Source organism: Sorex araneus, chromosome 5 (assembly GCF_027595985.1).
Source record: "Sorex araneus isolate mSorAra2 chromosome 5, mSorAra2.pri, whole genome shotgun sequence".
In the NCBI taxonomy this organism is placed as follows: domain Eukaryota; kingdom Metazoa; phylum Chordata; class Mammalia; order Eulipotyphla; family Soricidae; genus Sorex; species Sorex araneus.
The window spans coordinates 5212598-5227893 of record NC_073306.1 but is presented as its reverse complement, the minus strand read 5'-3'; the positions used below and the strand labels follow the sequence as shown (position 1 = coordinate 5227893).

The window sequence follows — 15296 nt, the reverse complement described above, 5'->3', positions numbered from 1 at the left end:
ATGCTGAGGCCGAGCTCGATCCCTGACAGCCGAGGCAGAGCTGCAGGACCCCCGCCCCCCCCCCCACCAGCTCACCTCAATGAGGACAAGGATGCTGGCCAGGAAGACGAAGGTCAGGTTGAAGCCCAAGAGCTCGAGAAGGGACAGGGCGAGGCAGCCCTTCTGGCTACACTCCTCCACGGCTGCCGAGCGGGTTAAGGGAGACACACGGGGCCCAGGCTGCCTCCTGTGGCCCTTCCCGGGCCTCAGACCCACACGGCAGAGAAAGCGGCCCGCGCGGATAACGCCTACACGAGACCACGTGAGGATCACGAATGGCCACAGGGGGCCCTGGGCTGGGAGACAGGGCGGTCACTCAGAGCACATGCCAGCAGGCACCTGGCACTGGGGACAGGCTGGGAGCACTGACGGTGTGGCCCGGGGGTCCCTGGCACCACACGGCCCTTCCCTGCACAGTGGCCCAGTAGGGGCCCCCGACCCGAGCACTGGCTTTGGAGGACTTCAATTTTTAGTTTCAACGATTCATGTCAGGCCCTAGTCTCCCACTAATTTAAAGAGTGAAAACATCAGGGGTTGGAGAGACAGGACAGTGGGGACGGCACTTGGTTGCATGTGTCCAACCCGGGTCTGATCCCTGGCACCAGGTGTGATCCCTGAGCACAGAGCCAGGAGTAAGCCCTGAGCACTACTATGCATGCCCCCCTCCCCCCAAGAAACTATTTTTTTTTTTTTTGGTTTTTGGGTCACACCCAGCGATGCTAAGGACTGACCCCTTACCCCTGGCTCTACACTCAGGAATTACTCCTTGAGGTGCTCGGGGGACCATATGGGATGCCAGGGATTGAACCCAGGTTGGTCGCATGCAAGGCAAATGCCCTACCTGCTGCACTATCACTCCACCAAGAAACTATTTTAAAGCCCTGTCTGGGGGCTGAAGAGTGTACAGGAGGGAAGGGCTGGCCTTGCTGCCCACTCCTCCGACTCTGAGTGTAAGATGCTGCTGTCGGCGCACCCGGGTTCCCATCTACCCCGGGTGTGGCTCGGCCTGGAGCTGTGTCCGGAGCCACTGCTGGGGGCCCAGGGGCGGTTACTCAGGGGCCCTGATCCCAGCTCGGGGAGAAGCATCTCTGAAGGTCTGTTTACTGGCTGGCCTCGATGACTCACACCCTGGGCTGAGTCCCCCCTGGGCCAGCGGGCTCTGATGTTTACTGAACTTCTATGCTCTGAATCTGTCTCTAAAATGCAGTGACTCACTCGCCCAGGACATGTGCTTGCTTTTCACTGTCTGGAGTGTTTTACTGTGGCTTGCAGAAAACTTCCTTGTATGGAAACTTGGGCAGAGCGACGAGGAATTCCGTGCCCAATTCTCCCAGGGCTCTGACCGGCCCCTCCCTGACGACACAGGCTGACTGGGCCGGCCCCCGTCGTCTCTGTGGCACTGTCCAGAGGGGGACTGGGGGCTGCAAAGGATACACGTCGTCACCACTCCAAACTTAAGCTGTGTGAAGAGACGTGCGAAGAAGTCCACGAAGAGCCCCACCTGTGGGGACAGCGAAGGGCCTCACAGCTGCCCCGCCCGGCCCCCGGCCCCCTGCCCCCAACCGCCCACGAGTGTGCCGCTCTGGACCGCAGCCTCGCCATCTGCGCCCCAAAACATGAAGGACGGCAGCGCCCTGAGCGTGAGTGGGAGCAGGAGGGCCGAGGGGGCCAGCCGTGCCCGCGGAACAAAGCGCTGCTGTCTCGGGCCCACGCAGCTGCGGCCGCGGTGGCTGCAAAGTCACCGCTCGAATGTGCCCAGGGACACTTGGCTGGACCGGCATACAACTCAGGGGACGGATGCGAAAGGTGGCATTCGAGGGGACGGAGTTGGTTTCTGTGGGCCTGCTGGGGTGATTCTGTACTGCAGAAGTCACTGCCTTGGTGTCGCCGGCGGCAGCCCTGGTAAATCAGAGAAGCCGCCTCCATCCCCCCCGGGGGCGTCTGTCTGGCATCTGCGGGTTCATGATCCAAAGCTCCACTTCTTTTTGTTGTTGTTTATGGCCACACCCGGCGCTGCTCTGGGGTTATTCCTGGCTCCGCAGGCAGGAGTTACTCCGGGCGCTGCTCAGGGAACCAGACGGGATGCCGGGGGCTGAACCTGGCACGTGCAAGGCAAACCCCCTCCCTGCTGTGCATCTCCTCTCAAAGGCTGGTCCACTTCCTTAACTGGCTGCCTGTGAGCCAGAGCCTGCAGGCTTTTAGAGTTCCCTTTTTATCGGGGGGTCGAGCATGGGGACCACTCGGTGTCAGGGAGCAAACCCCGGGCCTGGCGTGCATGCAGAGCCCGTGCTCAGCCCAGCCTGGTGGGTCTCTCAGCCCCCGACAGCGGTAACCGGGGAGCGGGAGTGACACATTACAGGCAGGCCCCTCCCCGGACGCAGGGGCCAGAAGGGCTGCTAGTACTGATGACCAGCATTGCACGGATGCCACACCCAAAAAGTAGCGTAGGGACCCGAGCAACAGGACAGCGGGGAGGGCACGTGCCTTGCACGCAGCGGACCTGGGTTTGATCTCCACTCTGGTCCCCTGAGCCCACCTGCAGTGATCCAAGCTCAGAGCCAGGAACGTGTGGCCCCCCAAAACAAAACACAGAAACAAAAAGTAGCACCTGAGGACTTGATGGTGAGTAAGAGCTAGTGCAGGGAAGCCCGCGACTGGGAACGGCAAAACAGACACGCTGGCACGTCATTAAAGCGACGAGACAGGACCGGAGCCTCCCAGAGGCAGAGACCCGGGCCCTGACCGGAACCCTCTGACAGCCCCCACACTCCGGAGCACAGTCCTCACCTCTCCGTTCTCCCGGAGGAAGATTCCCGAGAGTCAACTTTCCATCAGCAAAACCTTGACTAGGGCCATGCACATAAGCCTGCGTCAGCTCAGTGGCTACATGACACATGCAGGCAGGCACGCGCACACACACACACACACACACACACACACACACACACACACACACACACTTACACGGCACCAGTAAACTCGGCCTAGTTCAGTATGACACTTGTCTCAACTCACGAAGAAGGTGATGGACGGGATGCTTCTTTGGAAAACAGAAGATGCCTGTTGGACCGAATGTTTGTACCCCCAAGACTGGCACAAACATCTCACCCCAGGGGAAGGAGGTCTGATGGTGGGGGTGGGCCTCAGGCCTAGGATGCAGGGAAGGTGGTCTGATGGCGGTGGCCCCTCAGGCCTGCGGGGGGGGGGGGCAGGAGGTCTTATGGTGGGGGTGGCCTGCAGGCCTGGGACGCAGGGAAGGTAGTCTGATGGTGAGGGCAGCCCTCAGGGTTTTGGGGAAATAGTCTGATGGGGGAGGGTGGCCCTCGGGCCTGGAATTCAGGGAAGATAGTCTGATAGTGAGGGCAGCCCTCAGGGATTCAGGGAAGATAGTCTGGTGGGAGAGGGCGGCCCTCAGGCCTGGGACTTGTGTCCAGATGCGAAAGGCCCCTCTGGCCCTGGAGGACAGAGCCAGAGCCAGCATCTGTGAACTGGAACCAACCACCCACCCCTGACCCTGGATCTGCCACTGCCTTGATTTTGTCCTTCCCAGCACCGTGAGACATCAATGGCGTCACCCTGCCACCCGTCTTTGGTCTTTCAGCCCTGCCACCGGGAGTGTGGACGCCCCTGGGTGACCGGGGCTGACCGGATCACTCTGAATGCCGCTGCCTTTGCCCTGAGTCCGCGCTGTGTCGGGGGTCAGACTCCGGGTCAAACGCAGAGCCCGCCCCCAAGGAGCCCACGGCCTGGGCCCACTTTTCCAGCCCCCCTGCTGCAGGCGGGGGGGGGGGTGGGCCCCTGGCGCAGCCACTGTGGTTCCAGAACTGTGGCTGCGGGACTTGTTGGCAGTTTCTTCAAATCGTGTCCAGCCCGTGGGTCACCCGTGAACTCGCTACTCCAGAGCACTCCGGCACGTCCTTGCCCCCAGCTGCCGCCCACCCCACCTCCTAGAGAAGGGCGGCCGCCCGGCACAGCACTGTCCTGCCCTGCAGCGCTACAGCCACCCTGGGGTCCACTGGGGTCCCCGGCAGGCTGAGCGCAGTGCTGACTGCCTGAAAGTGCAGCGGGCAGGCGTCTGCCTTATACACGGCCGACCCAGCGTGGATCCCCGGCATCCCAAATGGTCCCCTGAGCACTGCCAGGAGGAACCCCTGAGCACCGCCGGATGTGACCAAAATAAATAAAGAAGGCATTACAGGGGCTGGAGCAATAGCACAGCGGGTAGGCCGTTTGCCTTGCACGCGGCTGACACGGGTTCGATTCCCAGCATCCCATATGGTTCCCTGAGCACCGCCAGGAGTGATTCCTGAGTGCAGAGCCAGGAGTAACCCCTGTGCATCGCCGGGTGTGACGCAAAAATAAATAAATAAATAAATAAATAAGTAAACACAGTGCACCCGAGCAGAAACAGCACGGGGCGGGCGCCTGCTCTGCTGCAGCCCGTCTCCTGTCCCCGAGCCCCGCCAGGGGTCACCCTGGGCACAGCGCCAGAAGCAGCCCCTGAGCACCGCCTAGTGCGGCCAAACCTGGCCCCCTCCCCAAATAACTTTTTTAAAAAAGAGTCCCGGGGCCGTGGGCTTCTCTCCACGAAGCCAAACCGCCAAAGACGTCAGGAACCAGCACAGCACCGAGCACAGACACCACAGCGGGCGTGAGAAGACGGTCTCTGTGCAGACACCAGCGCCCCGTCTGCGGTCGCCCCCTCGCCCACCAGCTCCCCGGCCTCAGGGACTCACCAGCCCGGCGCAGACTCCGATGGCCAACACCACCAGCCACTTCACCGCCTCGTACCTGCGGCCCTTCTGCGGACACAGGAGAGGGTCGGACTCAGCAGGCCCCTGGGCCACGTCACCAGCAGGCCCGGGACGCATCCCCCCCGGCCACGCATTTTCCCGACCACTCCAGGGAGGATGCCCAGCACGGCAGGGGTGAGGCTGCCAGGGGGCAGGACGAAGGCCACCGAATGGAGGCCGGTGTCGGAGAGACTGGGCAAAGGCCAAGGGGTCGAAGGCTCCAGGGGGACACGCGGACGGAGGAAGACGCTGCCTGTCCGCCCCAGTGGCGCAAGCAGGGCCTCACCTTATTGTCCATGGTCTCCAGCACTTCCAGGTAAGGGTCATTGATGCAGCGGTCATAGTCCAAGCTCTGAAAGAGGGACGGGAAGTTAAAGGCCCAAGTGGACAGGGCGGGTCAGGTGAGCCTGGGAAGGGATAAACTCCGGGTCCCTGAGCTGCGGGTGCAGTGTCAGGAGCGGCCACCAGCCTCCCGGTGGCCACCGCAGGCTTTGCAGGCCCCTGTGCCACTGCAGGAGAGGGGCGGGGCGGGGTGGGCAGAGGGGGCAGCGTGGGGCACAGCCCGTGGCCACGTGGGTTGCAGTCTGCAGCCCGCATCTAGACCGCCCAACAGTCGGCTTCGGGAGCATTGTTCTGGGGCCACACATCCCGTTAGCAGGAGACGTTCTAGATGACAAGCTTTCTGCCAATGTCCTCAGTCCTCCGCCCCTCACCAGCGGATGCCAGGGGGTGAACACGACTGTCGGTGAAGCAGAAGCCAACGAATGCAGGGGTCGGCCCCTGTGAGCGGGGTCAGCCACGAGGGGCGGGGGGCAGCGACCCCAGGCCCGGAGCCCTGCGCCTGATGCCGCCACCACACCCTGACCCCGGCACCACAGGAGTGGCCCCTGCACTGGGAGGAAGCCCTGCCCACAGCTGGCTGTGGCCCCACGCCAAGAAGATAAAGGAAAAGGAACTTGGAGCACTCGGGCAAGAGCCCGGCCCCAGCCCGGCCCGGCCCGACCCCAGCTCCCCACCTACACCCGCATTCCCGAGGCCACATTCCACAGACACGCCGCGGAGACGAACAACCCGCTGGCTGCTAGAGATCTTTCCAGAAACAACTCAGGGAGCCGAAGACACTGTATCTGCATCTCCTGCAAGAGAAGTTGCGGCCTGGCCTGGTGGCAGAGGACGATGGCACCACGGAGCTTCTCCTTCTAGAACCTTCTACCAGCCACATGTGCTGGCACACTGGGGAGACCCCGGCCTGCGGGCCCCAGGCCCAGGTGAGAGGCCCGGCCAGCCCAGCGCCGGTGTGACGTGTCTGTGCTACCCAAGAGCCAAAGTCTCCTCTTATTTCCTAGGTCGCCTCAGCAATTCTCAGGGGGCCCAGGGCCACTTCCAGGGACAGCACGCAGGTGGGTAGTTTCTCACCCGGCCCGGTGACGCAACACTGCTCGGCCCCTCAGTGCTCGGGGGACTCCAGAGCCGTGCCCCGTGGAGCCTGGGTCGAACTCCTTCCAAAGGGGCTCAGATACTGCAGCGGGTAAGGGGCTGGCCTTGCACACGGCGGACCCAGCTTCGATCCCTGGTGTATTTTACTCTCTTGTATTTTGGGGGCCATTTACCCAGGAGCACACAGGGGCGATTCCCGGCTCTGTGCTCAGGAGTGAGCCCGGGCAGTGCTCAGGGGACCATCAGTGGTGTGGGGGATAGAACTGGGATCATGCAAAGCAAGCACCTTAAACTCTGCATTAACATGCTTGACAAATACTTTTGCTTTTCCTGATCATAAAACCAAAACACCACAGCCAGTCAGAGGCATTTCTGCTGGGAACCAGGACACCCAGGGCTGGAGAGACAGCACAGGGGGCCGGGCGTTCACCTCCGAGTCGATTCTCAGCACCCCATGTGGTCCCCCAAGCCTGACAGGAGTGAGTCCTGAACGCAAAGCCAGAGGTGAGCCCGGAGCTCTGCCAGGTGTGGCCCGAAATGCAGCCCTCTGCACCCCCCGCCCCGCCACAATAAGAAAGCCCAAGACTCGTCCATGCATGATTAAACTTGTACGCAGGCCCAGAGAGTGAGTCGAGGGGCTACGGGGCTGGCCTTCCCTGCCGCCAATGCTGGCCCCGTTCCTGATGCCACAGCTGTCCCCTAAGCCCTGCGGGGAGGGGTGCCCTGGACACAGAACCAGGAGTGAGCCCAGAGCACTGCCCAGTAGGATCCAAAACAAAGAGAATAAACAAACGAGAAGAACCCACAAGACACATGTTTTCCCCACTTGAATGTATTGGTGAAACTCCTCGCAGGAGGAAAAGTCTATGCTTGTATTTTATTTTATTTTTGTTTTTTTGGGTCACACCCGGCGATGCACAGGGTCAGTCCTGGCTCTGCACTCAGGAGTTACCCCTAGCGGTGCTCAGGGAACCATATGGGATGCTGGGAATCGAACCCAGGTCGGCCGCGTGCAAGGCAAACACCCTACCCGCTGTGCTATCGCTCCAGCCCCTATGCTTGTATTTTAACAGGTAATAGACCCATGAAGAAAATTTGAGTTCCACTATGTCTCATCAGAAGTTGAACTGATTCACCAAATTCAATCCTCAAACCGTCAGAAACTACTTTACCCTCTAAACTCCATTCAGGGGCTGGATCGATAGCACAGCGGGGAGGGCGTTTGCCTTGCACGAGGCCAACCCAGGTTTGATTCCCAGCATCCCATACGGTCCCCTGAGCACCGCCAGGAGTAATTCCTGAGTGCAGAGCCAGGTGTGACCCAAAAAGGAAAGACAAAAAAAAACCTCCATTCAGCCAAACCGATTTCAGCTGGAAGTCAAAAGGAAATCGGAGTCAGCATCAGAGAAACGGCAAAAAAGTTATTCCAGCTTCTTACAAGACTGCCTGACAATGTGTCAGACTTCTGATTCAAGTTCCCCAGGGACTCTATGATGGGACCTCTACCATTGCTGTTGCCGGAACAGCTCTCCAAACCTCGAGACACATGATGTCGTCAAAACGCGGAAAAGTGACTCTCAGCATCCCTGGACAGTGCAGGACAATGGACGCTTTACTACAAGCTCTGCTCCGGGTCCAGGGCTGGACTGAAATCTTAGTACAACTAATAAGACTGTACTGTGATTTGGAATTGTGCCTCTGATTCAAATTTTTGTATTTTTGTAAAAAGAAAAGGGGGAGATGTCGGATTTTTTTTTTTGGAAATCATTAACATAAATATTTTAAATAACTCATATCCTAGAATTTCACTAGGCCCAAGAAGAGAAACATTGGATGTCGTCTTTTTTCTTTTTTTGCTTTTGGGTCACACCCAGCGATGCTCAGGGGTTACTCCTGGTTCTGCACTCAGTAATCACTCCTGGCGGTGCTTAGGGGACCATATGGGATGCTGGGAATGGAACCTGGGTCGGCCATGTGCAAGGCAAACGCCCTCCCGGCTGTGCTGTCGCTCCAGCCCATGGATGTCATCTTTTAGGGCTCCAGGCTCTGTGTGACTGAGGTGGGTGATGCTGTGTTTTTCTGGGCTGTCCGCTCTTCCCCACTTGAAGACCATAGATACATCCCTTCTTGGGAGTACTGGTCTGTAAAACATGTGTCCTTGAGTGAACGCACCCAGTGGTGATGGGGGATTCTCCTGGTTCAGTGCTCCAGTTGGGGCCCCACATGCAGAGCCTGTGCTCCAGCCTTCCCGGGGGCAGGTTGAACCAGGGATATATTTTTTAATCAGTGAAGTGACCTCACATACTAAAAACAAATGGAGAGAAAAAAATTAGAGTTGAATATTTAAGAATTCTCAGTAAGTATTCCCTAGCAAGATAAGCTAGGAATAGTGGCCAGTCAATCACGGCCAGGGGGTGTTTAAAATGCCCCGCACTACAGCTGACCCGGGTTCAAGTCCCGGCATCGCATACGGTCCCCTGTGCACCGACAGAGGTGATTTCTGAGTACAGAGCTGAAGTAACACCCCACCCAAACGCCCTGCAAAAAACGAGAAAAAATTATTTTGTGATAGCTGTAAGCTCTGTTGATTTCATGATAGTTGTAAGCTGTTACTGGGCTGGGAAAAAAAACAAACCAAGCCCATTGTTCACTTTAAACGGACTGAGCTGTGAGCTGGGGCTCAGTGAAGCCTGTAAGAGAGGGGCTGGAGCAAGAGCACAATGGGTAGGGCGCTTGCCCAGCTTGCAGCCAATCCGGGTTCAATCCCCGGCACCCCAGGGGGCCCGAGTTCCACCAGGCGTAATTTCTGAGTGCAGAGCCAGGAGTAGCCCCTGAGCACTGCCAGGTGTGGCCCAAAAGCAAAAAGAAAGGCATTTCGAATCAACCGCGACACCGGAACATTAACCTTCTCTTTTTCCGAATATCTCAAGGCAGGGCTCTGCCCCTGCACACGGCACTGCTGGCCGTGAGAGGCCGGCTCGGCGCCTGGCGGTGACTCCCCTCCTTCCCTCTGCGGCCCTGTGGAGGGGCACCAACTGCCCCCGGAAGGTCTGTTTCCGGGCTCTGCAGGGCCGCTCCGGGCACTGTGCTCTGCACTCGGGGCTCTGCTCCGGCCCAGGGGGGAGGCATTATCGGAGACCCTCCCCCTGGGAGGCGACTTTCCAACCCCAAAGGGCAGCACGGCCAGGCTGCATTTAACACGGCTCCCTGGAAACTGACCCGCATCAAAGCGAGGATTTACACTGAAGCCCGGCCAGATCAGCGAGGCGAGAGCAGGGGAACGCCGGGGTTCAGTGGAGAGGTTTGCAGGAATTCGGGAGTGACCCCCCACCCCCGCCCTCTGCTGTCCCCTGCTGTCCCCCCTTGAGCCTACCCATACCACCTTTAGGCTGTTCCCTCCAAGACACCATCTTCATTCAAACCACTGACAATGAGGTGAGACAGAGCAGGAAGGCATTTGCTGTGCACCCCACAGGGTCCCCCAGCCCCGCCAGGAGTGACCCCGAGTGTACAGCCAGCAGGAGGAAGCCAGAGGCACCACTAGGTCTGGCCCAGAAGGAAAAAACAAACTACTGATTATGAGAATAAATGTCAAAAATGGGATCAGGATATCTAAAAAAATAAAACAAACCATGTTATCAGAGCAAGAGCGAACAAGCACACACAATGAATTCTTAGGATGGCAAGAAAGTGCAAATTTTAAAAGGAATTTCAACAGTAGGTTCTTCTAGTTAGTCCTTGTTTTTTTTGGGGGGCGGGCCGGTATTTTAGGTTGCAACTGTGCTCGGGACTTACTCTCAGCTCTGTGCTCAGGGCTCACTGCAGGCACTGCTCAGGATCCATATGGGGTCAGGGAAGGAGCCGGGGAGAGAAATGGGGTCAGCCGCACGCGAGGCAAGAGCTCTGCGCCCCCAGGCTGTCTCTCTGGCTGAACGCTTAGGTGCAAAAATAAAAATCTGACCCGACTTTTCTAAGTGTCGAACTACATCTGCTCTCACACAAAGCACGTGCTCTCGTGAAGCTGGGGAGACCTATTCATGGCATCAACGTTTAGCTGGAGACATGAACAGCACGAAGATGGTAGGGGCTGGAGCAACAGCACAGCGGGTAGGGCGTTTGCCTTGCATGTGGCCGACCTGGGTTCAATTCCCAGCATCCCATATGGTCCCCTGAGCACCGCCAGGAGTAATTCCTGAGTGCAGAGCCAGGAATAACCCCTGAGCATCACCTGGTGTGACCCAAAAAGGAAAAAAGAAAAAAGATGGCATGGGTAGGCTCGAGGGGCGACGTCAGGGGACAGCAGGGGACCGAGGGTCACATCGGATTCCTGCAACCGTCTCCACTACAGACAACTACACGGGCTGTGAAATCAGAGGAGAGACTCAGGCCTCAAACTCTGAGCATTGCTGGGTGTGGCCCCCCCAAAACCAAAACCCCCATCTGGTCCCTGACTCCCCTGGCATATGAAAACTTCCGCAGTTCGGGGGCCACAGCTGGAGGCACCTGGCGGTCAGCAGAGTGAGGGGCGCAGCCCAGGTGCTCACAGGCGGTGTTCCCCCACCGAGTCACACCCCAGCCCCAGCAGACCCAAGTTTTTCATTTTACTTTTCCTTTTTTGGGTCACACCCGGCAATGCACAGGGGTGACTCCTGGCTCTGCACTCAGGAATTACTCCTGGCGGTACTTGAGAGACCATATGGGATGCTGGGAATCGAACCCAGGTTGGCCGAGTGTAAGGCAAACGCCCTGCCCACTATATTATCGCTCCAGCCCCACATTTTTAATTTTTTTAAATTTGACGGCTTGAGGGCCGCATCCAATTCTGCTCAGGGCTTACTTATGCCCAGTGCTCATGGATCACTCTGGCCAGAGCTCAAGGAACTATATGGGGTGCCAGGGATTGAACCCAGGTCAGCTACATGCAAGGGAATGGCCCTAACCACTGTACTCTCTGGCCCCAATATTTAATTTTTAACACCTCTGTGACAGATTATGAAAGGATTAAAAATAGATATATCGGGCCCGGAGTGATAGCACAGCGGGTAGGGCGTTTGCCTTGCACACGGCCGACCCGGGTTCGATCCCCGGCATCCCATATGGTCCCCCATGCCCACGCACCGCCAGGAGTAATTCCTGAGTGCAAAGCCAGGAGTAACCCCTGAGCATCGCTGGGTGTGACACAAAAAGCAAAAAAAAAAAAAAAAAAAATAGATATATCACGAATGCACTTCCTTTTCCCCTTGCTTCTTTGTTTGTTTGTTTTGGTCTACACCAGCAGTGCTCAGGGCTTACTCCTGGCGCTGCACACAGGTGCCACTCCTGGATGGGCTTGGGGACCACATGGGATTCGGGGGTTAAATCTGGCTGGTCCTTGTGCAAGGCAAATGCCCTTCCTGCTGTACTGACACTCCAGCCCCTGAATGCACTATGAAGGAGTAAAAATCCTAAGCAATCAGGTATGAACAAGAAAAGATGGCCACTGCCATGAAGTTCACAGGGGTGACCATCACAGTGGTGACACCCCCCACAAAGAAAGGGGAGGGAAACCCACACCAGAAACCACTCAGAGAGAAGCTGCCTGAATAGGAAACAATCATCTGAGAACAAAGTTCCCTCTGAGGAAAGGAAAAGGTTTCCCAGCCCACATCCACCACGAGCCGGGCCGGAGCGACACTACAGCGGGAAGAAGAGGGCATTTGTCTTGCACGCGGCCAACCTGGGTTCGATCTTCAGCATCCCACATGGTCCCAGGAGTCTACCAGAGAGTAGACTGGGTATGGCTCAAAAGCTAAAACAGGGGCTGGAGGGGGCTGGAGTGATAACATAGCGGGTAGGGCGTTTGCTTTGCACGCGGCCGACCAGGGTTCAAATCCCAGCATCCCATATGGTCCCCTGAGCACCGCCAGGAGTAATTCCTGAGTGCAGAGCCAGGAGTAACCCCTGTGCATCGCCAGGTGTGACCCAAAAACAAAAAAACACATAAAACAGGGGCTGGAGCGAGAGCACAGCGGGTAGGGCGTTTGCCTTGCATGCGGCAGAACTGAGTTCGACTCCCAGCATCCCATATGGTCCCCTGAGCACTGCCAGGGGTGATTCCTGAGTGCAGAGCCAGGAGTAACCCTTGTGCACCACCAGGTGTGACCCAAAAACCCAAAAAAATAAAAAAGCTAAAACAATCCAAAGGAGCACACCGGCTCTGAGCACAGTCCCTGGCAGGGACTCGAGGTCTCTACCAGAACAGACACACGGTCCACCAGGGACGGCGGCAAAGGGATAAAAGCATGGCAGCGCTGCTTGGAGGCCGGGATGAGCAAAGGCCTCGTGAATCTGCCCCTTTCCCAGCCAGAAGGTACCTATCCTGGATCAGGAGCGCACGCTCTCTGGGAGTCCGGATGCTTGGGTCAGAGGTCACCAGGTCACTCCCGGCTTCTGCTACCAGAGCCAGCATTTAAGATCCTCACCTCATAGTCTTTCCGTGGAAGGATCTCGTCTTCCTCTTCCTGTGTCTCTCCAAGGATGGTCTAGAGACAGGAGAAGCACAGAAGGAAAACCCCTTTAGCAGTGAAGAGTGAAAAGAAGCTGAAGTGAGCCCTGAAATAAGGCTCTAACCCTGAAATCATGTGGGATCAATAACACCAAATGGCAGTAGGGTCTTTGGGATACGGAACTGTTACGTTTCTCTCAAGCAGGGCTGCAGAGGGGTTCAAGCACCACCCCTGCATGCGGCTGACCCTGGGTGGACCCCCAGCACTGCATAGTCCCCTGAGCACTATAAAGTGTGGCCCAAATCTCCCCCTTAAATGCCATTCAACAACCACTTTTTATTTTCTTGGGGAGGGGGCCACTCCTGGCAGTGCTCAGGGACTACTCCCCACTGGGTGCTTAGGGGCTCTCCCCCATAGTGCTCAGGGGCCCATGGAGTGCCATGGGGATGTACCCTGGGACTCCAGTGTGCAAAACATGTGCTTGGACCCACTGAGCCAGCCATTTCTCCAGCCCAAGATCAACCAATCTTGTCTTCAGGACACCATACAGATGTCCACTGCCAGGGCTGAAGCAATAGCACATCAGGTAGGGCGTTTGCCTTGCACGCGGCTGACCAGGGTTCAATTCCCAGCATCCCATAGGGTCCCCTGAGCACCGCCAGGAGTAACCCCTGTGCACTGCCAGGTGTGACCCAAAAGAAAAAAAAAAAAGATGCCCACTGCCAGTTTAAGGAGTATCCTACCGTGCTCAGGTTCCCATCCTCAGATAGTCAATACCACACAATTTCAGGGCTTTTGCCTTCTGGTCGGGGGGCCACACCAGGCTGTACTCGGAGCTAAGCTGTGGCTTTGCACACAGGTCACTCCCGGCAGGGCTCGGGGGACCGTATGGAGTGCCGGGGACTGAAGCCAGGTTCGCCACCCGCAAGGCTGCACTATCTCTCTGGCCCCTGGACAGTTGAGACTGAAAGCAGAGGAGTGGGTTGGAAGCGGCCAGATTCGACAGAGACTTTATTTGAGGGAAAGAAGAACAGGACAAGGAAGCAAGGGGAAGGGTGTAGGATGGCCCTAAAGATGAAAAACTTTCTCTTTAAACCTCCTTAACTAGGGGGATGGGTGAGCACGTTGCATTGGGTTTAAGAGTGTACAGCCAGCGGGAGGAAGCCCGAGGCACCGCCAGGTCTGGCCCAGAAGGAAAAAAAAAAACCCTACTGATTATGAGAATAAATGTCAAAAATAGGATCAGGCTATCTAAAAAATAAAACAAACCATGTTATCAGAGCAAGAGCGAACAAGCACACACAATGAATTCTTAGGATGGCAAGAAAGTGCAGATTTTACAAAGAATTTCAACAGTAGGGTTTTCTAGTTAGTCCTTATTTTTTTTTGGGGGGGGCTGGCCGGTATTTTAGGTTGCAACTGTAAAACAAAGGGATGGCTGAAGACAGTATGAGCTGATAACGCCCTGAATACCCTGGCTGGGCCTCTAACCTCACCCTGCTTGTCTTCAGCCCCTAGATTCAGGCTCGGGGGATCCAGGTTGTACAGAATAATGTGGCAACTCTGAAATCAGGGGACCCGAGCAGCAACAGAGTGGGTAGGGCATCTGCCTAGCGTGTGGCCGACCTGGCTGCGCTCCCCGGCATCCCATCTGGCCCCCAGAACACAGCCAGGAGTAACGGGGAGTAATTCCTGCGTGCAGCGCCGGGCCTAACCCCAGCATCGGCGCCGGGTGTGGCCTCCCCCCAAACAAAAACAAAACAAAACAAAGAAATCTGAAATCAGGAGAGAAGCTGCCCAGAGTCCGCGGGCACCGCAGTCAGGCGCTCCCGGCGGGCCCTGCACGGGGGCGCGGGGCGGCCCGTGACCCAGAGAGGGCGAGGGGGCGCCGCGCGCGGGGGGCTGCGGCTGGACACCGGGCGCCCCGCGGGGTCTCTCCGGGAAGCGCTTGCTGCACCCCAAGCTCCCCTCGGGCGCCGCGAGAGGAGGGCCCGGGCGCGCCCGGCCGCCACCGTCGCAGGGGGGCTTGCGAGGAAAGAGACCCGAGACCCCCGCTCCGGGCACGTGAACCGGGCGGCGCGGCCCGAGCCCCGCGGCCCCCGAGCCCCACCCCCGGCGCCGCCTCCCGCCGGGCCCTGGCGAGCGCCCCCGCCGCGCCGCGTCTCACCAGCTCCTCGGGGGTGCGGCTCTCCCGCTCCCCGCAGCAGCAGCAGCACAGGGACCCCCGGCACCCCGCCATCTTCCGCCGCCGCCGCCGCCGCCGCCGCCGCCGCGCCGGACCCCTTCGCGGGCCGCCCCCTCCCAGCCGGGATGCCCGCCTCACGTGACTGGCCCCGGCCGCGTCACGTGTCGCTCTCGAGTTCGGGGACGGAGACGGGGAGTGGCTGCCGGCGGGTGGGGCGAGGGCCCGCGTCACCCGACGACGGACGCCCGGCTCCCCGCCCGCCCGCTGGGCGCCGCCATCTTGGGGGCGGGACTTCCTGCCCGCCGCGACTGGCCCCGCCCCGGCCCCGCCTCCCCCTAGCAACCGGACACCGCCGCG

General features: G+C 58.4%; 1 protein-coding gene across 1 annotated transcript in view; it reads right to left on the bottom strand.

Moving 5' to 3' along the window:
- Positions 1-15202, bottom strand: part of CLCN6 (chloride voltage-gated channel 6) — a 31217-nt gene extending 16015 nt beyond the window's left edge. The window contains exons 1-6 of the mRNA XM_055138966.1: positions 14922-15202; positions 12731-12790; positions 5119-5184; positions 4776-4841; positions 1474-1540; positions 76-182 (exon numbers count right to left, since the gene is read on the bottom strand). Coding sequence (XP_054994941.1) covers positions 76-182; positions 1474-1540; positions 4776-4841; positions 5119-5184; positions 12731-12790; positions 14922-14993 — 438 coding nt within the window. The 5' untranslated portion in view covers positions 14994-15202. The remainder of the gene's footprint in view (positions 1-75; positions 183-1473; positions 1541-4775; positions 4842-5118; positions 5185-12730; positions 12791-14921) is intronic.
- Positions 15203-15296: the final 94 nt, after the last annotated feature.